This window comes from Camelina sativa, chromosome 6 (genome assembly GCF_000633955.1).
Source record: "Camelina sativa cultivar DH55 chromosome 6, Cs, whole genome shotgun sequence".
Lineage (NCBI taxonomy): Eukaryota > Viridiplantae > Streptophyta > Magnoliopsida > Brassicales > Brassicaceae > Camelina > Camelina sativa.
The window spans coordinates 11,202,248-11,226,249 of NC_025690.1; the positions used below are offsets into that span (position 1 = coordinate 11,202,248).

A 24,002-nucleotide genomic window follows, 5' to 3' on the forward strand; every position below is an offset into this window, starting at 1 on the left:
TCTGTCAGTTCGTCGTGTAAGGGGGTGGTCGAGAATGTCTTAATCGCCGGTATAATCCTCATTGTTGTATTAATCTCTTTCGTTTCATAGATCTTTCAATTAAGTTCTAAAATCTGTGAACCTTTCTTCATCGTGTATGTTTGTTTGAATGGCGTATTTATGTTTGTAATCTGTCAACTTGCCTCAGATTCTGTAATATTTGGATGACTTTGTTGATTTCAATTACAGTTGACTTATACAGTAGACTGATAACTGTTTACATATTGTCGAAAAATTAAGATTATGAAGTCTACTCCTTAATCTGTGTAAAGAAGTCAGGCAATGAAGTATGCTTGTTGGTTTTTTCGACGCGACGGTTTGCCTTATTAATTAATTATATGTAACTTTTCATTGCAACCGCTTCGTCTCATATATATAACCCAAGCCCTGGGCCTTGTCATTATTTTAAAACTGCAACCAAAAAAGTTATCAGTAAATCATTTATTTTCTCTTAAAAAATAGTACTTCATCCTCACGACAGAGAATTGGTGATTGAAAGTCTTTTAGTTTCATTGGAACGGTCAATATAAATCATCATAGCCACGAGGAATTGGAGACTGTTCACGGTTGGGTAATAATAGAAACTTTCTCTATATCACTTCGTTTTATTTAACTTATAAGTGTAGAATTCTAACATTCACGGTTGGGTAATTATTAGAAAATTTCTATTGAACTTCATTTCACGCTTATAAGTGAACATATACCATAGAAACGGGTTCATCGAAGTTAACGATGTTTTAATTTGGTTGATTAGATAGATTTGTAGTTTAAAGTACGTTTCAGTTTCCCAAGAAGACGTCTTCTTGATAAGTTTACAAGTATCAGTACAAGTTTTAATTTGATTTGATGGGTTTGCAGACGGTTCAGTTTCCCGTGGAGAAGTCTGCCAGAGAAGTCATCAACATAATCATTACAAGGTATAAATTGATTTGACGTTAGTTGGCGATAGTATATATGTTTAATTTACTGATAAGCGGGAATTGGTTTACCGATAAACGGGATGCGGTTTTAATCGGGTTCTTTATAATTTTTTGTTACTGTTTTGGAAAAAACGGTTTTGGTTTTATAAAACCAGGATTATTATAATTATTATAATTTTATACAACCTAAAAACCGAGATAACAATATTTGTTATCTCTAATTCCGTCTTGCTCATTTTCTTGTCAACTTTCCTCTTCCGCTTATCTATTTCGCTTATCAATAACGGTTGATTTTCTCGTTTCTTTTTGTGTTAAACTTGAATCTCTATCTTTCAGATTGTCTTTTTGCTTACTTTGCTTAACGTTTTTGTACCAGATCTCGCCGAACTCTGTATTCTTCAACCTCGCTGATACTCTCTCTCTTCTGCTGTCGGAAACCGAGAAACAACATAAAATAATATAAAATGTGACAGATTTAGAAAGTTTTACGGAGAATGTGGTACATTTAACAAAAATCCTTTTTTTATTAAAAATTAATAAAATAATACAGAAAGAGAGAGAAAGAGAGAGAACCGATGCATAAAGTACTTGTGGAAGAATCGTTGCTTTGCTTATTTTTACACTTGTTTGTTTCTCATTAGTTAGTAATTAAAATATTAATTACTTGTTAAAATATTAATTACTTGTAGGCTTCTCTAAACAATAGCGTACAGCGAAAGCTTAGTAGACATCTGACTGAAGTTAACTTTTATACTTCTTTTTTATCTGGTTGTCCAATAGGCATGTAAAGTTCTTGTTCTCGTGGTTATATTTTTTGTTTAACTCTGATGATGGGCTGCTATCCATATATTTTTTGTGGGATCCTCTTTATTACTCGAATGTAAACGGATTACTGTTCTTATTCTACTAGTACGAAATAGATATCCATTAGGAAGTCTCCTCTAGGGTTACTTCCCTAATTTTTTTTATTAAAAATTAATAAAATAATACAGAAAGAGAGAGAACCGATGCATAAAGTACTTGGGGAAGAATCATTCCTCTGCTTATTTTTACACTTGTCTGTTTCTCATTAGTTAGTAATTAAAATATTAATTACTTGTAGTCTTCTCTAAATTATAGCGTTCAACGAAAGCTTAGTAGACATCTGACTGAAGTTAACTTTTATACTTCTTTTTGATCTGGTTGTCCAATAGGCATGTAGAGTTGACCAATAGAAGTAACAACATTAGGCATGTAGAATTGAAAAATAGAAAATAGAAATAGGTATTCAGTATGCATACATTAAGTAAATAAAATAAAATATAAACGGACATGAGGTTTGCCCCAATCAATAGGAGGAGGAACCACACATTGTTTGACATCAGCTTCTGCAACCTCTCTCATCTCCTCTAACCTCTTGTGCTCTACCGAGAAGGCGACAAGTTGTTGACCCAATATTTGATTCAATTGGGATAGTTGAGCGTCGATCAGATCCACTTGATGCACAAGGGCGATAACCTCTTCCTTCTTCTTCATGTGATCTTTCATCATATGAAGAATTGCTTTGAAGCGATCCGTTGTCTCTTCTTCAACCACGACTCTTGTCCTCTCAAACGCGTCTTTCCTGGCATCAATTACTTCCTCTTCCCACTCAAAATCGGAATTGCTTCTCTTACGTTTACTGGAACTCTCTCCGGCCATAGCTCGAGAATCAAAATGAAAACAATCGTAACCAACTTATTCTTTTGTTATCGAAGAAGGAGACACATTAGATTGAGTGGAAATTGAGAGGATATTTATAGGTGCAATGATCGAAGAAGAAGATGAAGAGAAGGCAACGATACAATGAATGTAGAGATATCGAAAGGGTACAATGAATGTAGAGATAGCGAAAGGGTACAATGAATTTAGAGATTCACGAAAAGGTACAATGAATGTAGATTAGACATTTGATTGAAGTTAACTTGGAGACTTCTTTAAAAACAATAGCGTACATTGAAAGCTTAATAGAAATCTGATTGAAGTTAACTTAGAGACTTCGTACACATCCCAAGACACATTGCGATGACAATAATTAAACCTATCCAAGAAAAAACCATGAATTGTCGAAGCATTTTTTCCCTCTCATTGGCTGTCATAACATCACACTCAAACTGCTTCTTATCTTCCTCATATTTGTTAACCAACTCAGAGTTCACCAAAGCATTATTTAGACTTAGTGCATCCTCTCGCCTTTTCCAATACCACCTACCTAACTTTTTCATAATAAATTCAATGAGATATGTGATAGATTCCACAATGTTGCTAGTCTTGATGTTGTATCTATATCCTGGACAGTAAACTCGAGACCATCAAGCTGGATATGCCTCATTAAAGTACGTTAGTGAGCGAAGCCATGTAGCGGTTGTAATCATTATGTGTATGCGCATATGCTTCCTCTTTCACCAAGTACATCAATTGCTTCTGTAACACCCACAAGCGGTGTCGATCGATACCGTTCTCAGACGGTTTGATCGGTTTGATTTTAATCATCCGGTTTGCGTGGTTAGTTTAGGGAAAGCCCTAAACTCGAGTTTATAAGAGAAAACTCGATTTCCTTCGTTTCTTTAGCCGTTTCTGTGATTTTTAGAGAGAAAAGAAGAAAAGAGTGTTCCATAGCCTGTTATTGAGGTTTTTGGGTGTTTCCTTTGATCTGTGAGAGAGTTTCTTCTTGGAGAGTGTGGATCTAAGGCTAGGGACGTGGTGGGAAGGTTGTTGTGGTGGTAGCTTCGTCGTTTAGGCTTAGATCTCATTGTTTGGCTAAGGTGAGTGCATGACCATGGCTTATCTAAGCTAAGATCTCTGTTTATGTGATATTGTGTGTTTTTTGGTTGTTTGTGAGTCTTTCGTAGCTCCTGAGGCTTGGATTCGTTTCTGGGATTGTGTGGGACAAAAAGGAGAAGTTTGGAGGCGAGATTCGGAGGTTCTGTTCGAAGGAAATCACTGCTCAGTAGTAGTGTCGGTCGACAACAATATGTTGTCGGTTGACACCAACGCGAGGACGACTAAGGGCTTAGCGAGCGTCGGTCGACACCATGAGGAGGTATCGGTCGACACCGTTAGGGTTTCGGGAGTGTCGAGCAGGTAAAGGCAAAGTGTGTTCGTGGAATCAAGGCAATGAAGAGGAGGATATTCTAGGGTTTAGTTTATTATTATTATTATTATTATTATTATTAAAAAAAAACGGGTCAGGTCGTTTCAGTTTGGTATCAGAGCCCTTACGGTTCTAAGTTTGGGTTCACTAGGTTTCTGTTGTTGATGTTGGGATTTCGTGTGTTGATTGATTATGGGAGTTAGTAAATTGTATGTGGCATGGAGTCCTAGAACATCCTCTTCGAGCCTACAGTGTGATTCCACGGTAAGTTTATGACTCTGTGTTATATTAATTGTGTGCTTAGCCTTCTGTTCATGGTAGTGCATATGGTTAGAGAGGATGCTGATGCTGGTCGTGGTCGTGGACGTAGACGCAGACGTGGTCGTGTTAGGGGCAGAGTCCCAGCGGTTAGTGAGGCTGCGGACCAGAGTGTGATAGCAGAGGGTGTTGGCGAGTCGGAGGGTGTCCAGGGGGATTCCATGAGTGTGGCCGGAGGGGGCGGTGTTGATGCTCCAGTAGTCGGTGATGTTAAGGCCCCAGGTGTGGGAGTCCTAGTGGGTGGAGTCCCGGGTGTCGACCTTGCGGGTTTGCTGGAACAGTTGATAGCGCGGTTGCCGCCAGTGGCACCATCTCAGGCTCAGGTAGTGCCACCAGTGGTGGCGGCGGAGCGGCAGCCAGTGGCTGCGGATGTGGGGGTCCATTCTCGTTATATCAGCATGCTGACAGAGATGGGCCGTATTGGTACCGAGCAGTTTTCGGGAGGTACAGATCTTACCGCTGCGGATGCGTGGAGGACGAGTGTGGAACGTAACTTCCATACTCTGAGATGTCCTAAGGAGTTTTGGGTGGACATTGGGGTCCACCATTTGACTGGTGATGCTCAGTTGTGGTGGAGTTCTATGGCAGCCAGGAGAGTGCAGAGGGAGATGTCTTGAGTTGACTTCGTCTTGGAGTTCAACCGCAAGTATTTCCCTAGAGAGGCACTGGATATGTTGGAGGTGCAGTTCCTTCAGCTAGCTCAGGGGACACGATCAGTGCGGGAGCTTGATTTGGAGTTCAGTCGACTTTTGAGGTATGAGGGTCGGGATATGGAGTCTGAGGAGGCTCAGATCAGGTGTTTTTTGAGGGCCCTACGAGATGACTTGAGGGTTCACTGTAGAGGGCTGAGTTATGCTTCGCGTGCAGAACTGGTTGAGACTGCAGCATGGATCGAGGAGGATATTAGGGCACAATCATTGGCGGCTAGCCCAGCAGTTCAGCCTAGTAAGGCTCAGCATCAAGGAGGTTCTAGCAAGGGCGGCAAGCCTACGCAGGGAACCAAGAGGTGGTGGGAGGCTATGCAGACGTCGAGTGGTGTGAGTTGCTTCAAGTGTGGGAGCAAGGATCATAAGATTGCTAGCTGTCCCAAGAGGAGTGCTCCGTCGACAGCAGCTCGTGTTTGCAATCATTGCAGGGAGCCAGGGCACATCAGGTCCTTGTGTCCTAAGTTGCAGCCGGTAGCAGTGGCAGCGTTGCAGCAGGTGCAGCCGGGAGGGCAGCCGGTGGTACGGATTGAGGAGGCGCCACGTGTTTACACGACTGCAAAGACTGGTGGAACCAGTGCCGGGGCGATCACAGGTATAATTTCTGGTACTTGTCTTTGTGAATACTTAGTAAGTTCAGTTCTCAACACATGAGGTTTGTGTAGGGACCTTGTTGGTGGGTGGGTTTAAGTCCCACGTTATGTTTGATTCTGGAGCTACTCATAGCTTCATTTCCCCGGAGTGTGCAGAGAGTGCGAGTATCATAGGAGATCCTGGAGAGCATGCGGGAGTTGTCAGAGTTGCTGGAGGCAAGTTTCTGAGAGTTATTGGTCGAGCGAGGGGTATTGATATTCAGATAGCGGGAGAGTCTTGGCCTGCGGATTTGCTTATCAGCCTAGTGGAGTTGTATGACGTTATCTTGGAGATGGATTGGTTGCATCGGCATATGGTTCATCTGGATTGTCATCGAGGTAGAGTGGAGTTTGAGCGCTCAGAAGGAAAGTTGGCTTTTCAGGGGATTAGACCGACTTCAGGGAGTCTCGTGATCTCGGCCATTCAGGCTGGGAAGATGATCGAGAAGGGCTGTGAGGCTTATTTGGTTACTATATCTATGCCAGAGTCAGTGGGAAAGTCTACGGTTAGCGGTATTCAGGTTGTGGAGGAGTTTGAGGATGTGTTCCAGTCATTGTTGGGATTACCACCATCTCGGTCTGATCCTTTTACGATTGAACTGGAANTCTATTGAACTTCATTTCACGCTTATAAGTGAACATATACCATAGAAACGGGTTCATCGAAGTTAACGATGTTTTAATTTGGTTGATTAGATAGATTTGTAGTTTAAAGTACGTTTCAGTTTCCCAAGAAGACGTCTTCTTGATAAGTTTACAAGTATCAGTACAAGTTTTAATTTGATTTGATGGGTTTGCAGACGGTTCAGTTTCCCGTGGAGAAGTCTGCCAGAGAAGTCATCAACATAATCATTACAAGGTATAAATTGATTTGACGTTAGTTGGCGATAGTATATATGTTTAATTTACTGATAAGCGGGAATTGGTTTACCGATAAACGGGATGCGGTTTTAATCGGGTTCTTTATAATTTTTTGTTACTGTTTTGGAAAAAACGGTTTTGGTTTTATAAAACCAGGATTATTATAATTATTATAATTTTATACAACCTAAAAACCGAGATAACAATATTTGTTATCTCTAATTCCGTCTTGCTCATTTTCTTGTCAACTTTCCTCTTCCGCTTATCTATTTCGCTTATCAATAACGGTTGATTTTCTCGTTTCTTTTTGTGTTAAACTTGAATCTCTATCTTTCAGATTGTCTTTTTGCTTACTTTGCTTAACGTTTTTGTACCAGATCTCGCCGAACTCTGTATTCTTCAACCTCGCTGATACTCTCTCTCTTCTGCTGTCGGAAACCGAGAAACAACATAAAATAATATAAAATGTGACAGATTTAGAAAGTTTTACGGAGAATGTGGTACATTTAACAAAAATCCTTTTTTTATTAAAAATTAATAAAATAATACAGAAAGAGAGAGAAAGAGAGAGAACCGATGCATAAAGTACTTGTGGAAGAATCGTTGCTTTGCTTATTTTTACACTTGTTTGTTTCTCATTAGTTAGTAATTAAAATATTAATTACTTGTTAAAATATTAATTACTTGTAGGCTTCTCTAAACAATAGCGTACAGCGAAAGCTTAGTAGACATCTGACTGAAGTTAACTTTTATACTTCTTTTTTATCTGGTTGTCCAATAGGCATGTAAAGTTCTTGTTCTCGTGGTTATATTTTTTGTTTAACTCTGATGATGGGCTGCTATCCATATATTTTTTGTGGGATCCTCTTTATTACTCGAATGTAAACGGATTACTGTTCTTATTCTACTAGTACGAAATAGATATCCATTAGGAAGTCTCCTCTAGGGTTACTTCCCTAATTTTTTTTATTAAAAATTAATAAAATAATACAGAAAGAGAGAGAACCGATGCATAAAGTACTTGGGGAAGAATCATTCCTCTGCTTATTTTTACACTTGTCTGTTTCTCATTAGTTAGTAATTAAAATATTAATTACTTGTAGTCTTCTCTAAATTATAGCGTTCAACGAAAGCTTAGTAGACATCTGACTGAAGTTAACTTTTATACTTCTTTTTGATCTGGTTGTCCAATAGGCATGTAGAGTTGACCAATAGAAGTAACAACATTAGGCATGTAGAATTGAAAAATAGAAAATAGAAATAGGTATTCAGTATGCATACATTAAGTAAATAAAATAAAATATAAACGGACATGAGGTTTGCCCCAATCAATAGGAGGAGGAACCACACATTGTTTGACATCAGCTTCTGCAACCTCTCTCATCTCCTCTAACCTCTTGTGCTCTACCGAGAAGGCGACAAGTTGTTGACCCAATATTTGATTCAATTGGGATAGTTGAGCGTCGATCAGATCCACTTGATGCACAAGGGCGATAACCTCTTCCTTCTTCTTCATGTGATCTTTCATCATATGAAGAATTGCTTTGAAGCGATCCGTTGTCTCTTCTTCAACCACGACTCTTGTCCTCTCAAACGCGTCTTTCCTGGCATCAATTACTTCCTCTTCCCACTCAAAATCGGAATTGCTTCTCTTACGTTTACTGGAACTCTCTCCGGCCATAGCTCGAGAATCAAAATGAAAACAATCGTAACCAACTTATTCTTTTGTTATCGAAGAAGGAGACACATTAGATTGAGTGGAAATTGAGAGGATATTTATAGGTGCAATGATCGAAGAAGAAGATGAAGAGAAGGCAACGATACAATGAATGTAGAGATATCGAAAGGGTACAATGAATGTAGAGATAGCGAAAGGGTACAATGAATTTAGAGATTCACGAAAAGGTACAATGAATGTAGATTAGACATTTGATTGAAGTTAACTTGGAGACTTCTTTAAAAACAATAGCGTACATTGAAAGCTTAATAGAAATCTGATTGAAGTTAACTTAGAGACTTCGTACACATCCCAAGACACATTGCGATGACAATAATTAAACCTATCCAAGAAAAAACCATGAATTGTCGAAGCATTTTTTCCCTCTCATTGGCTGTCATAACATCACACTCAAACTGCTTCTTATCTTCCTCATATTTGTTAACCAACTCAGAGTTCACCAAAGCATTATTTAGACTTAGTGCATCCTCTCGCCTTTTCCAATACCACCTACCTAACTTTTTCATAATAAATTCAATGAGATATGTGATAGATTCCACAATGTTGCTAGTCTTGATGTTGTATCTATATCCTGGACAGTAAACTCGAGACCATCAAGCTGGATATGCCTCATTAAAGTACGTTAGTGAGCGAAGCCATGTAGCGGTTGTAATCATTATGTGTATGCGCATATGCTTCCTCTTTCACCAAGTACATCAATTGCTTCTGTAACACCCACAAGCGGTGTCGATCGATACCGTTCTCAGACGGTTTGATCGGTTTGATTTTAATCATCCGGTTTGCGTGGTTAGTTTAGGGAAAGCCCTAAACTCGAGTTTATAAGAGAAAACTCGATTTCCTTCGTTTCTTTAGCCGTTTCTGTGATTTTTAGAGAGAAAAGAAGAAAAGAGTGTTCCATAGCCTGTTATTGAGGTTTTTGGGTGTTTCCTTTGATCTGTGAGAGAGTTTCTTCTTGGAGAGTGTGGATCTAAGGCTAGGGACGTGGTGGGAAGGTTGTTGTGGTGGTAGCTTCGTCGTTTAGGCTTAGATCTCATTGTTTGGCTAAGGTGAGTGCATGACCATGGCTTATCTAAGCTAAGATCTCTGTTTATGTGATATTGTGTGTTTTTTGGTTGTTTGTGAGTCTTTCGTAGCTCCTGAGGCTTGGATTCGTTTCTGGGATTGTGTGGGACAAAAAGGAGAAGTTTGGAGGCGAGATTCGGAGGTTCTGTTCGAAGGAAATCACTGCTCAGTAGTAGTGTCGGTCGACAACAATATGTTGTCGGTTGACACCAACGCGAGGACGACTAAGGGCTTAGCGAGCGTCGGTCGACACCATGAGGAGGTATCGGTCGACACCGTTAGGGTTTCGGGAGTGTCGAGCAGGTAAAGGCAAAGTGTGTTCGTGGAATCAAGGCAATGAAGAGGAGGATATTCTAGGGTTTAGTTTATTATTATTATTATTATTATTATTATTAAAAAAAAACGGGTCAGGTCGTTTCAGTTTGGTATCAGAGCCCTTACGGTTCTAAGTTTGGGTTCACTAGGTTTCTGTTGTTGATGTTGGGATTTCGTGTGTTGATTGATTATGGGAGTTAGTAAATTGTATGTGGCATGGAGTCCTAGAACATCCTCTTCGAGCCTACAGTGTGATTCCACGGTAAGTTTATGACTCTGTGTTATATTAATTGTGTGCTTAGCCTTCTGTTCATGGTAGTGCATATGGTTAGAGAGGATGCTGATGCTGGTCGTGGTCGTGGACGTAGACGCAGACGTGGTCGTGTTAGGGGCAGAGTCCCAGCGGTTAGTGAGGCTGCGGACCAGAGTGTGATAGCAGAGGGTGTTGGCGAGTCGGAGGGTGTCCAGGGGGATTCCATGAGTGTGGCCGGAGGGGGCGGTGTTGATGCTCCAGTAGTCGGTGATGTTAAGGCCCCAGGTGTGGGAGTCCTAGTGGGTGGAGTCCCGGGTGTCGACCTTGCGGGTTTGCTGGAACAGTTGATAGCGCGGTTGCCGCCAGTGGCACCATCTCAGGCTCAGGTAGTGCCACCAGTGGTGGCGGCGGAGCGGCAGCCAGTGGCTGCGGATGTGGGGGTCCATTCTCGTTATATCAGCATGCTGACAGAGATGGGCCGTATTGGTACCGAGCAGTTTTCGGGAGGTACAGATCTTACCGCTGCGGATGCGTGGAGGACGAGTGTGGAACGTAACTTCCATACTCTGAGATGTCCTAAGGAGTTTTGGGTGGACATTGGGGTCCACCATTTGACTGGTGATGCTCAGTTGTGGTGGAGTTCTATGGCAGCCAGGAGAGTGCAGAGGGAGATGTCTTGAGTTGACTTCGTCTTGGAGTTCAACCGCAAGTATTTCCCTAGAGAGGCACTGGATATGTTGGAGGTGCAGTTCCTTCAGCTAGCTCAGGGGACACGATCAGTGCGGGAGCTTGATTTGGAGTTCAGTCGACTTTTGAGGTATGAGGGTCGGGATATGGAGTCTGAGGAGGCTCAGATCAGGTGTTTTTTGAGGGCCCTACGAGATGACTTGAGGGTTCACTGTAGAGGGCTGAGTTATGCTTCGCGTGCAGAACTGGTTGAGACTGCAGCATGGATCGAGGAGGATATTAGGGCACAATCATTGGCGGCTAGCCCAGCAGTTCAGCCTAGTAAGGCTCAGCATCAAGGAGGTTCTAGCAAGGGCGGCAAGCCTACGCAGGGAACCAAGAGGTGGTGGGAGGCTATGCAGACGTCGAGTGGTGTGAGTTGCTTCAAGTGTGGGAGCAAGGATCATAAGATTGCTAGCTGTCCCAAGAGGAGTGCTCCGTCGACAGCAGCTCGTGTTTGCAATCATTGCAGGGAGCCAGGGCACATCAGGTCCTTGTGTCCTAAGTTGCAGCCGGTAGCAGTGGCAGCGTTGCAGCAGGTGCAGCCGGGAGGGCAGCCGGTGGTACGGATTGAGGAGGCGCCACGTGTTTACACGACTGCAAAGACTGGTGGAACCAGTGCCGGGGCGATCACAGGTATAATTTCTGGTACTTGTCTTTGTGAATACTTAGTAAGTTCAGTTCTCAACACATGAGGTTTGTGTAGGGACCTTGTTGGTGGGTGGGTTTAAGTCCCACGTTATGTTTGATTCTGGAGCTACTCATAGCTTCATTTCCCCGGAGTGTGCAGAGAGTGCGAGTATCATAGGAGATCCTGGAGAGCATGCGGGAGTTGTCAGAGTTGCTGGAGGCAAGTTTCTGAGAGTTATTGGTCGAGCGAGGGGTATTGATATTCAGATAGCGGGAGAGTCTTGGCCTGCGGATTTGCTTATCAGCCTAGTGGAGTTGTATGACGTTATCTTGGAGATGGATTGGTTGCATCGGCATATGGTTCATCTGGATTGTCATCGAGGTAGAGTGGAGTTTGAGCGCTCAGAAGGAAAGTTGGCTTTTCAGGGGATTAGACCGACTTCAGGGAGTCTCGTGATCTCGGCCATTCAGGCTGGGAAGATGATCGAGAAGGGCTGTGAGGCTTATTTGGTTACTATATCTATGCCAGAGTCAGTGGGAAAGTCTACGGTTAGCGGTATTCAGGTTGTGGAGGAGTTTGAGGATGTGTTCCAGTCATTGTTGGGATTACCACCATCTCGGTCTGATCCTTTTACGATTGAACTGGAAGCAGGGACGACACCGTTATCCACGTCTCCTTACAGGATGGCTCCAGCAGAGATGGCAGAGCTGAAGAAGCAGCTAGAGGATTTTTTGAGCAAGAGATTCATCCGTCCTAGTGTATCACCATGGGGAGCGCCGGTGTTATTCGTTAAGAAGAAGGGTGGGAGTTTCCGCTTGTGTATTGATTACAGGGGTCTCAACTGGGTCACTATGAAGAACAAGTACCCTCTTTCGAGGATCGATGAGTTGTTGGATCAGTTGAGGGGTGCTACTTGGTTCTCAAAGATAGATCTGGTGTCGGTTATCATCAGATCCCGGTAGATGAGGCAGATGTGAGGAAGACTGCATTCACGACGAGGTATGGGCATTATGAGTTTGTGGTGATGCCGTTTGGGTTGACTAACGCGCCAGCAGTGGTTATGAGATTGATGAACAGCGTATTTCAAGAGTTTCTGTACGTGTCTGTCATCATTTTCATCGACGACATCCTGGTTTATTCTAAGAGTCCTCAAGAGCATGCAGTGCATTTGAGGGCAGTTCTGGAGAAGCTGCGAGAGCAGAACTTGTTTGCTAAGCTGAGCAAGTGTAGTTTCTGGCAGCGTGAGATGGGTTTTCTGGGTCATATTGTGTTTGCATATGAGGTTTCTGTAGATCCGGAGAAGATTCAGGCTATCAGGGATTGGCCTAGACCGCAGAATGCCACGAAGATTAGGTGCAAAAGTACAAGTGTTTACAGATCATAAGAGCCTGAAGTATATATTCACTCAGCCCGAGCTGAACTTGAGGCAGAGGCGGTGGATAGAGCTGGTGGTGGATTATGATCTGGAGATAGCCTATCATCCTGGTAAGGCTAACTTGGTTGCAGATGCTTTGAGTCAGAAGCGGGCGGCTTCGGCTCAGGAGCAGGATATGGAATCTCTGGTAGGGGAGATCAGTGCGTTGATCTTGTGTGCGGTTTTTTGGGAGCCGTCGGGTTTGGTTGCAGCTGATAGAGCAGATTTGTNCATTATGAGTTTGTGGTGATGCCGTTTGGGTTGACTAACGCGCCAGCAGTGGTTATGAGATTGATGAACAGCGTATTTCAAGAGTTTCTGTACGTGTCTGTCATCATTTTCATCGACGACATCCTGGTTTATTCTAAGAGTCCTCAAGAGCATGCAGTGCATTTGAGGGCAGTTCTGGAGAAGCTGCGAGAGCAGAACTTGTTTGCTAAGCTGAGCAAGTGTAGTTTCTGGCAGCGTGAGATGGGTTTTCTGGGTCATATTGTGTTTGCATATGAGGTTTCTGTAGATCCGGAGAAGATTCAGGCTATCAGGGATTGGCCTAGACCGCAGAATGCCACGAAGATTAGGTGCAAAAGTACAAGTGTTTACAGATCATAAGAGCCTGAAGTATATATTCACTCAGCCCGAGCTGAACTTTATGGTGCAAAAGTACAAGTGTTTACAGATCATAAGAGCCTGAAGTATATATTCACTCAGCCCGAGCTGAACTTGAGGCAGAGGCGGTGGATAGAGCTGGTGGTGGATTATGATCTGGAGATAGCCTATCATCCTGGTAAGGCTAACTTGGTTGCAGATGCTTTGAGTCAGAAGCGGGCGGCTTCGGCTCAGGAGCAGGATATGGAATCTCTGGTAGGGGAGATCAGTGCGTTGATCTTGTGTGCGGTTTTTTGGGAGCCGTCGGGTTTGGTTGCAGCTGATAGAGCAGATTTGTTGAGCAGAATGCGGTTGGCTCAGGAGAAGGATTTGGGGCTGGTGAATGCCTCAAAAGATGTGGATTCAGACTATCAGGTTTCGGCTAAATGTACTATTCTGGTGCATGGGCGGATTTGTGCGCCTAAGGATGAGGAGTTGAGGCAGGAGATCCTAAGAGAGGCTCATGCGAGCATGTTCTCTATTCATCCAGGAGCGACTAAGATGTACCGTGATCTCAAGAGGTACTATCAATGGGTAGGGATGAAGAAGGACATTGCTAGTTGGGTTGTGAGGTGCGATGTGTGTCAACTAGTGAAGGCTGAGCATCAGATACCAAGTGGTTTGCTGAAGAGTCTTCCCATTGCAGAGTGGAAGTGGGATATAATTACTATGGATTTCGTGGTAGGTTTGCTAGTGTCCAGGACGTTTGATGCTATATGGGTCATTGTGGACCGGTTGACTAAGTCGGCATATTTTCTGGCCATTAAGAAGACTGATGGTACATCGGTCTTGGCTAAGAAGTATGTGAAAGAAATAGTCAGGTTGCATGGGGTGCCAACGAGCATTGTGTCTGATAGGGATTCCAAGTTCTCTTCGGTGTTCTGGAGGGAATTTCAGGCAGAGATGAGCACTAAAGTGCATATGAGTACATCTTATCATCCCCAGACAGGTGGACAGTCAGAGAGGACGATCCAGACATTGGAGGATTTATTGAGGATGTGTGTGTTGGATTGGGGTGGCCATTGGGCAGATCATTTGAGCTTGGTAGAGTTTGCTTATAACAACAGTTACCAGGCGAGTATTGGCATTGCTCCTTATGAGGCTTTGTATGGGAGGCCGTGTCATACACCGTTATGCTGGACTCAGGTGGGGAAGAGGAGCATGTACGGGACAGATTTTGTTCAGGAGACCTTGGAGAAGATTTGGTTTCTCAAACTGAACATGAAGGAAGCTCAGGATCGGCAGAGGAGTTTTGCCGATAGGAGGAGGAGAGATCTTGAGTTTCAGGTTGGAGATAGAGTGTACCTCAAGATGGCCATGTTGCGGGGTCCGAACAGGTCATTGACTGAGACTAAGTTGAGTCCGAGGTATATGGGTCCGTTCAGAGTGATTGAGCGAGTTGGACCAGTGGCATATAGACCGGAGTTACCTGAGGTTATGCGAGTATTCCATAAGGTTTTCGATGTGTCTATGTTGCAGAAGTGTCTGCGCGAGGATGATCAGTTGTTGGCTAAGATTCCTGAGGATCTTCAGCCTAACATGACTTTGGAGGCGAGACCAGTGAGGGTTCTCGAGAGGAGGATCAAGGAACTTCGGAAGAAGAAGATTCCTTTGATGAGAGTCCTTTGGGACTGTGATGGTGTTGAGGAGCAGACTTGGGAGCCTGAGGCGAGGATGAAGGCAAGATTTAAGAAGTGGTATGAGAAGCAAGCCACGACTTGAGCTTGCCTAGCCTGGTCCCATCTGTAATTCGTGGCTAGAGCGGGAATGTAGTATTCCAGCCCATCTCTCTTGTTTACTTGGTCGCTTGGGGTGGTTGGTTGTGCGACTAAGTAATAAGATGAGGTTGTGTTCGGGGTACAAAATTTCCGTGAGGTGGTGGTTTAAGGGAATGTTTCCTGAGTTAGAAGTTTCTAAAAGTGGAAAGTTTCCAGAAATAGAAAGTGCCAAAAATGGAAAGTTTTATGTGAGTTATAATTTGTTCATTTTTAGTGGCAGAGAGCCTTGGAGGGGCTTGTGTGGCCTTAGTGGCGGACTTTTGAGTCATTATGCCGAGTGTGGCGGTCTTTTGAGACATTGTGTGGCCTTTATGTCGGGCTGTTTAGTCATTATGTGGCCTTTGTTGCGGGTTATTTAGCCATTGTGTGGCCTTGGTGGCGGGCTTTTTAACCATTTGTCTGGCCTTTGTGGCGGGCTGTTTAGCCAGAGTGCCTGTTTAGGCGGTCCTTCGGGACAGATGGTCTTTGTGACGGTCCTTTGGGACAGATGGTCTTTGTGACGGTCCTTCGGGACAGATGGTCATTGTGACGGTCCTTCGGGACAGTTGGTCTTTGTGACGGTCATTCGGGACAGATGGCCTTTGTGGCGGTCCTGTTTAGGACATTTGTTTGGTCTTTGTGGCGGTCCTGTTTAGGACATTTGTTTGGCCTTTGTGGCGGTCCTGTTTAGGAAATTTGTTTGGCCTTTGTGGCGGTCTTGTTTAGGACATTTGTTTGGCCTTGGTGGCGGTCCTGTTTAGGACATTTGTTTGGCCTTTGTGGCGGTCCTTGGGGCAGTGAGATGATCCTTGTGTGGTCATGAGGTATTCCAGTGAGGGGATATGTGGTTGGTAGGACACTTTGTTGTCTTACGCGAGCCACGGGAAGGAAACTTGGATAGGGATAGGACTCAGACGTGTTCAGAATTGTTTGCTCGCGACTCTTGGGGGACTTCAGTTCTCCTAGTACCGCCATATTCTAAGACTTCGTGGCTTAGGAGTGTGGTTGGTATATCGACTTCAGATGACGATCTGGGGACCCGCTGTAGGGTGGCAACCCGAGAGAAGAGTATTGGATTTCCTTATATATATTATGGCATGCAGGCTTCGGCCTGATGAGGAGCCAATAAAAACTCAAGGTTTAGGCCTGTGAGTAAAGGAAAGTCCAAAAGTCGAGAGCAACCAACGCCTGGAACGTGAGTCTATCACCTAGAGGTGACCTTTCGTAGATCGGTCGGAGGAGTGAGGGCCGTGGAGATGGTAGCACGGGAGTCCTTGACTGACAATTGTTCGAGATTCGAGGACGAATCTATGTTGGTGGGGGAGAATTGTAACACCCGCAAACCATTTTTTTGGTATTTTGGTCGGTTCGATTTTAATCGTTTGGTTTGCGTGGTTGGTTTAGAGAAAGCCCTAAACTCAAGTTTATAAGCGAAAACTCGACTTCCTTTGTCCCTTTAGCCGTTTCTGTGAGTTTTAGAGAGAAAAGAAGAAAATAGTGTTCCATAGCCTGTTCTTGAGGTTTTTGGGAGTTTCTTTTGATCTGTAAGAGAGTTTCTTCCTGGAGAGTGTGGATCCAAGGCTAGGGACGTGGTGGGAAGGTTGTTGTGGTGGTAGCTTTGTCGTTTGGGCTTAGATCTCGTTGTTTGGCTAAGGTGAGTGCATGACCATGACTTATCTAAGCTAAGATCTTTGTTTCTGTGATATTGTGTGTTGTTTGGTTGTTTGTTTTGGTTGTTTGTGAGTCTTTCGTAGCTCCTGAGGCTTGGATTCGTTCCTGGGATTGTGTGGGACGAAAAGGAGAAGTTTGGAGGCGAGATTCGGAGGTTCTGTTTGAAGCAAATCACTGCTCGGCAGTGGTTCGGTCGACACCAATGCGAGGACGACTTAAGGACTTAGCGTGCGTTGGTCGACACTATGAGGAGGTATCGGTCGCCCCGTTAGGATTTCAGGAGTGTCGAGCAGGTGTCGGTCGACACCCAAGTGGTGTCAGTCGACACCAGATGTCCAGTGTCGGTCGACACCTTCTGGTATCTGTCGACACCCTTCTGACAGTAACCGGATTGTGTCGGGTCGCTTGTGCATGGTCCTGGATTGTTTTATTGTTGTTGTTTGTGGCCTGAGAGATCTTATTGCTTGTGTGTATAGCCATGTAGATGGGAGGATTGCGTCACTGAGTGTTTATCAAATACTCATGCATCTCAATTTGTATTTGTGGTGCACGTAAAGGCAAAGTGTGATCGTGGAATCAAGGCAATGAAGAGGAGGATGTTCTAGGGACTCGATTGGATGTTGTCTGGCATTGTTAGATTGCTAGAGTTGGGTCTTTAGAATTTGCTAGGTTGCTGGTTCTTTGTTTCATGTTGTTTGTTATTAGAATGATTATGTTTTGGATATTGGTTATTGATTATTATCGGATATTGGTATTTGTTATTCCGCTGTTGGTTGTGTTTGTAGTTAGGTGGCTAGTGGGTATAAGACCACTAGTTATAGTTTATTATTATTATTATTATTATTAAAAATTAAAATATTAATTATTTTACAAATATATATATATATATATATAAATATATAGTTGTAAAAAAAGATATCTATATATATATATATATATATAATATTATTCCATGGTATACAATGGTAAAAGGATAGTATACAATTAAGTGTTGTCCAGTTTTGTATACTGCTCAGTTAAGAAAATATGCCTCGGATCTTGACCATTTTGTTTTTTTTAAACAAACCGAACCGGAACTGGTTAATAAACCGGGACATTGCGGTTCGAGGAATCTCATCGCCTTCATCCGAAACAAAATCCCACCTTTATCGGTTTTGCACTAAACAAGACCCACCAGCCACAATTCGCGGTGGTTTTGAACCACCGTAGCAAGAAGAACAAGCCGGAGAGAGAGAGAGAGAGAGAGAGAGAGAGAGAGAGAGAGACTCAGTCAACGACTCCCGCATAGAGATAAAAGAGGTAACTTTATAGTTTTTTTTTTATGAAGTCAATCAAAGTCAGAACAATGTTTTGAACTTTCTTGGAATTGGAACTTAGTGACTGATGATTGCATATACGTAACATGTAAAAATCTATGGATTGGTTCTTAGCAATGTTTATGTATTGAAGAGCCGAAGAGCCTTCGTGATCTGTCTTTAACTTCGTGATCTGTCTTTAACTTAGTCTAAGTCTTAGTCTAACTAACTCAGGATTGAGCTGAAAGAACAAGATTGAAGAATTGATTCTAATTCTCATTAATTGTAAACTGTACAGTGTTATCTGTTTATATACATCATAAGCTTATGCTAACATGAGCCTAATAATAGCTTAACCTATACTAACCATGCTATCCTGCACAAGTGAGTAATCATACTCATTATACTAAGCATACTCAATTTGAGTTCCAATTGCCTGAGGAACTGTGAGTTGCATATAGGCTATAATGGTCAATCTGCTGTGTTATTCTCGTTTATATGTTTTCATCTGCTAAAAACTCACTTCGGTTGGGGTCAGTATTAATCTTTTATACTTTATTATTCTTCTGCAGGTTAGTTTGTGAGGGATGTTCATAATTACCAACAAGTAGATGCAACCTCTATTTTCTTACGTGTTAACCATATACGTTATGTGATTGAGAGGAAGTGAGTTCTCTGGCAGATGAAAGCAAAGATACCGCCAAGTACATATATTTTTCTATTCATGCCCCACGCGGAGGAGGAGGTTCGTCACAATCTTCTGCAGTGAGTTGGCAGACAGTGTCCTCGCAAGTAGTAATATGGGGAAGATGGTGGGTTTGTCAACAGACTGCAAAGCTTATTAAAGAAGTGAGTTGACTTGATCCATTTCTTTTGTTTCTTTTATGTTCATGAATCTTAATAGTTTTCAAGAGTTAGGCAAGAGTTTATGTTCATTCTATAGTGATTATATTGGTCGATGTTAGCTTAAACTAGAGTGATTGTGAAACCTCTGAAGAAATGAAATGTGTTTTGTTTAAAAATGGCCTCCATGACTTTTCAGTCAGTTATTATCCGAATACATTTTAGCATCACTTAGTAATCAATCATTCAGTTAAAAAGGAATCTTGATGCTTTGGGTGTTTAGTAGAGAAAACATTCTTCACAGAGTCCTCATGAAGTGTACAAACTTCTCTAGCGAGTTATGTGAAGAACCTCCACTTTTAACAGAGGCTCTAAGCTGCTGTTTCAAACTGACAGCTCTCTTCCTCATCTCCTCTCCTTCTTCTTCCACCATTAACCTCTTCACCGCTCTCTCAACCGCTCTTCTGTCTAGATCACCCTCTACTTGAATCCCAATTTTCCAAACACACTCCAAGTACCTCGCATTCACCTTTTGATCAGTGGAAAACGGCTTGCAGATCATAGGAACTCCTTCCCCGATGCTCTCTAGCGTCGAGTTCCATCCACAATGGCTCCAAAACCCTCCTACTGCAGGATGAGAAAGTACTTGCTTCTGCGGAGCCCATTTAACAATGTAACCTCGACCCATAATTATATTACTAAACTCCTTAGGCAAGTACTCTATCCATTCCGAACCACGTACTGACCCTGGACGAATCACCCACAAGAACTGTTGGTTGCTACTATCCAACCCCAAAGCAGTTTCCATCACCTCTTTGATTTCCATCAAAGCTACGCTTCCCATGCTTACAAATATCACAGAATTTTTTTTTTTGTTTGTTCAACCATTCGATACAGCTCTTGTTCTCTTCCAGTAGACTCGTAGAAGCTGAGGCCACCATGTGAAGAGGGCCTATAGGATACACTGGAATTTTAAGCTGTTGTTGCAGCAAAGAAAGAGATGAGCTCTCTAGACAGCTCGCTGTGTTGATTATCACAGAGGATGCTGTCCGTTTGTCAACTGTATTCCTGTACAGCTCCATTGTGCTTTCTAGTGATGCAAATCGTGAAACCGGAAAGTCTTTGTATCTCAGGGGATGAAACTCTGGCACTAGCTCGTTTTCTTTTCCTTTAGGTTCTGCAAAAAAGGTCAAGAACTATGCTGTTATACAGATTATAGACACTAGCTAAAAAATGGGAACAGAGAATTCTAAAGTACCATCCAAGGGAGCCAGGACATTTTTTTCATAGAGTTTGTCGAATACAGAGCGGCAAACAAAAGCTGTGGCACTAGTTGTGCTGAGAATAACGTTTGGAAGCTTAAACTCTTTGGCTGCAGCTTCAGCAAAGTACATGAACTCATCGTAGATGACGCATGAGATCTCATTACTTTGTTGCAGCAGAAACTGACTCAAGCATTCCTTGAAGCTTACCTCACACTCTTTGTTAAGCTTATGCAGAAACTCTATTGGCCCGAAATCCTTAAAAGCAGACTCTGGTAAACTTTCTGGAATAGTGACAAACTGAAAATCAGTGAAGTCATCTGAAGGGCTTAAGTGATTGAACTTGGTCTGAACAACTGTGATTGAGAAACCCTTCAAGTGAAGGGTTTTTGCAAGTTGCATCATTGGAGTTATATGTCCTTGAGCTGGTGCTGGAACCAAAACTACCCTTCTCCTCTCCTCCATTTCGAAAACCTACAAGAACAACTTAAAAAAAAATCTGCTTAGCCTCCAATTTTTTTTCTTTACTGTGACCGTTCTATGAGATATATTAAAAGGACTATCTTTCTGATATAGATATCAGATTCTCAGACTTTTGGACATTAATTCTCACATGTGAAGCTTGTGGGTAGATGGTGTATGCTAGTATGATGAGGTGACAACGTACATATTATGTTTTGTTAGACATTGTAATATCTCTCTTGCCGACTTTGGCTTCATATCAAAAGATGGTCCAGACCAAAAAATTGTCACTTTCTGCCGCATTAATTCTCTTGAGTAATAAACTGCCAAAAAATATTTTCGTATTTGATTCCAATTTCTTTTTATTTTCCATAAAACAAAACACATGTACTTTGTAAAATTTGCAAGATCAAGCATGTTCCATAACAATACAATGATCTCTAATAATACTTAAAGTTCAACTTCTTCACTCTGTCTTTAAGTGCTTGACAAGTTCCTCCAATTCTCTGTATGAGGAGCCTCCACATCTTACAGAGGCTTTGAGCTTCTCTCTCAAACCCAAGGCTCTCTCCCTCATCTCTGCACCTTCGTCATCCACAATCAACCTATTCACAGCTCTCTCGACCGCTCCTCTTAAAACTATACCTTCAAGTTGAATCCCTATTTGCCAAACACTTTCCAAATACGTTGCGTTTATCTTCTGCTCGCTGGTAAAAGGTCTGCAAATCATTGGAACTCCTTCCACAATGCTCTCCAGCGTCGAGTTCCATCCACAGTGACTCCAGAAGCCTCCCACTGCAGGATGTCCAAGTACTTCTATCTGCGGTGCCCGTTTCACAATGTATCCTCTTTCTAAGACCATTTTACTGACTTCTTTGGGCAATGAATCTATCCCATCGAAGCCAAGGATCGAACCTGGTCGGATGACCCATAAAAACGGTTGGTTGCTATTACACAACCCCCAAGCGATCTCCAACACTTCTTTGGATTCCATTTGAGTTACTGTTCCCACGCTTACATATATGACTGACCTCGGTTTCTTCTTGTTGAGCCATTCAATGCAGCTCATGTCATCTTCCGCTAAACTAGATCCCGGCGCTGAAGCTGTAATGTGAAGAGGGCCTAATGGATACACTGGAATTCCAAGTTCTTGTTGCAACCATGACATAGACGTGCTCTCTAGACATCTCGACGTGTTAAAGATGACAGCTGAAGCTGTTCTTTTGTTGATTGCTTCCCGACGAAACTCTAAAAGTGGCTCAAATGGCCCAAGTCCGTAAGGCAAGAGATCTTTGTTTCTTATAGGATACAAACTTTCCACCACCTTGTCTTGTAGATCTGCAAAGAAAAAAAAAATCCGTTTTAAGTGAAAATAAATGGTTTCAAGATTGGTTATTAAGCTAGTAATGGGGACCTTCCATGCCGACCAAGAACTTCTCGACATTAAGTTTGCTAAAAATACAGCGTGCAGCGTGGTTTGTAGCACTTTGAGTGCACAAAATGACGTTGGGAAGCTTTAATTCCGTAGCTACAGTACCACAGAAGTACATGTACTCATCATAGATGATACATGATATATCATTGCCTTGCTGCCGCAACAACTGGTTTAAACAGTTCTTGAAGCTTGCCTCACTTGTTTTGTTGGTCTCCAGTATGAAATTGAATGCCCCGAGTCTCTCGAATTCAGACTCTGGTAAGCTCTCTGGTATGGTAACAAACTGAAAACCAGGGAAATGTTGTGAAGGAGAGCTTACTCGATTGCACTGTCCCTCAACAACTGTAATTGAGAAGCCTTTCAAGTAAAGGGCTTTCCCAAGTTGCATCATTGGGGTTATATGACCTTGTGCTGGAACCGGAACCAACACAATTCTTTTCTTCCCTTTTTTCTCCATTTCTTAACCTCTCTATCTATCTCTTTTTCTTAGTTTCCCTCTCTCTCTCATTGAAGAACAACTCTAAATATAAGTTATCAATAGAGCTACAATTATTGGGAAATTTTTACAAACTTCCAAAATATGCCAGATTGTTTAGGCAAGTGTTCCATATGTGACAACTACGTCATTTTCTTACGCCAAGGACCACATGTGCCCCCAAAAAGAAAATGTGAATGTCTTCCTTTTGTTGAATTAATACGTTAACGTGCGGTGAAGTTGTTGCATTACGAGAATGTATAAAATTTTCATTAGAAAGAAGAACTGACATTTCAACAAAAGTAAAATGTTCTCTTTTTTTTGTCCTTATATAGGTAGATTTCGATTAGTTTAGATGCTGATTCTTGTTAGTGTGATTGATGGAGTTTGTGAAAAATAGGAGTTAAAGAATTGTTGGAATTTTGTGAAAATGTCAGCTATAAGAGTTGTTGAATGGTTTGCACAAAAACAGATATGAGTTCCATGGTTACTTTGGGGTTTTAAGTCTCAGAAAATAGCAGTGTTAGTGTGATTGTTAGTTGCTGATTCTTTACTTTGGGTTTGTGTCATCTAAGAGTTCACATTCTCAGACCAAGTTCTAGAAATCATTCATTGTCTCATATTTGATTCATACCACAAGTAAATGTTTAGGAAAGGTTTTTTCTGAGAATTAAGAATGCATACACCACTGCCATATAGTTAGTAGATCATATCTCCTGTATCACTGTGTTATTATTCTCTGTTATATGTTGTCAACTTTTGAGACTTAGGTTGTGGTCAGTATGATCTTATTTATACATAGCACAATTTATTATTTTGTAGGTGAATTTGTGAAGGATGTTCAAATAATACTTAACATAGGCAACTTGTGAATCTATCTTCTTTATACTCATGATTCCGACTAGTTTAGATCTTGCTCTCATAAACTGCAAGAAAGGTTACTTTTCCGTGTATTAATTCTTTCGTTAAAACTGTATTTTGGTGTTTTCAGGGGACATCTTAAAAAACTGGTAAGCTTGTGCCTCTACACAGAAAAGGGCAAAAGGTAGATCTCATGCTTGAAGCGACTCAGCGAACCCCATTTTCAAAAAGGCTTGCAACCACACCAGTGAAATGAGCGGTCAAGCCGAGGCTGGGTTACTACGGCGGGACAGCCGACCCACGAGACTTTTTGCTTACCTTCGGGGTAGCTCTCGGTCCTTCCAGTTCAGTCCGGTAGAATATGATGTTGGAGTGTGTCAAGTCTTCGTCGAGCACTTGACTGGTGCAGCTTTGAGGTTGTTTTCGCGACTTCCATCTGGATCGATTGACAGTATCAAGGATCTGATAACCGAGTTTTTAAAGCAGTTCTCCGTTCTAATGAAAAACAAGAACTCCCACGCAGATCTGTACGCACTAACTCAAGAGCGAAATGAATCACTTCGATCCTTTA

The 24,002-nt window shown here is 42.3% G+C and overlaps 2 protein-coding genes and 1 long non-coding RNA gene across 3 annotated transcripts; 1 reads left to right on the forward strand and 2 right to left on the reverse strand.

Annotated features, from left to right (window-relative positions):
- On the forward strand, positions 17,915-19,121 carry LOC104790894. The gene is made up of 2 exons (XR_768838.2): positions 17,915-18,097; positions 18,666-19,121. It is a non-coding gene; the product is annotated as an uncharacterized LOC104790894 (long non-coding RNA).
- Positions 19,090-20,971, reverse strand: LOC104790893 (UDP-glycosyltransferase 76E11-like). Its single transcript, XM_010516692.2, is given in 3 exon segments — positions 19,090-19,807; positions 19,809-20,113; positions 20,195-20,971. Coding segments are annotated over 3 exon segments (1,347 nt in total). The 5' UTR covers positions 20,664-20,971; the 3' UTR covers positions 19,090-19,234.
- On the reverse strand, positions 20,980-22,636 carry LOC104790891 (UDP-glycosyltransferase 76E4-like). Its single transcript, XM_010516691.2, has 2 exons — positions 22,075-22,636; positions 20,980-21,998 (listed from the first exon to the last, which is right to left on the reverse strand). Exons 1-2 carry the CDS (start codon positions 22,550-22,552, stop codon positions 21,127-21,129), a joined length of 1,350 nt encoding a protein of 449 aa, XP_010514993.1. The 5' UTR covers positions 22,553-22,636; the 3' UTR covers positions 20,980-21,126.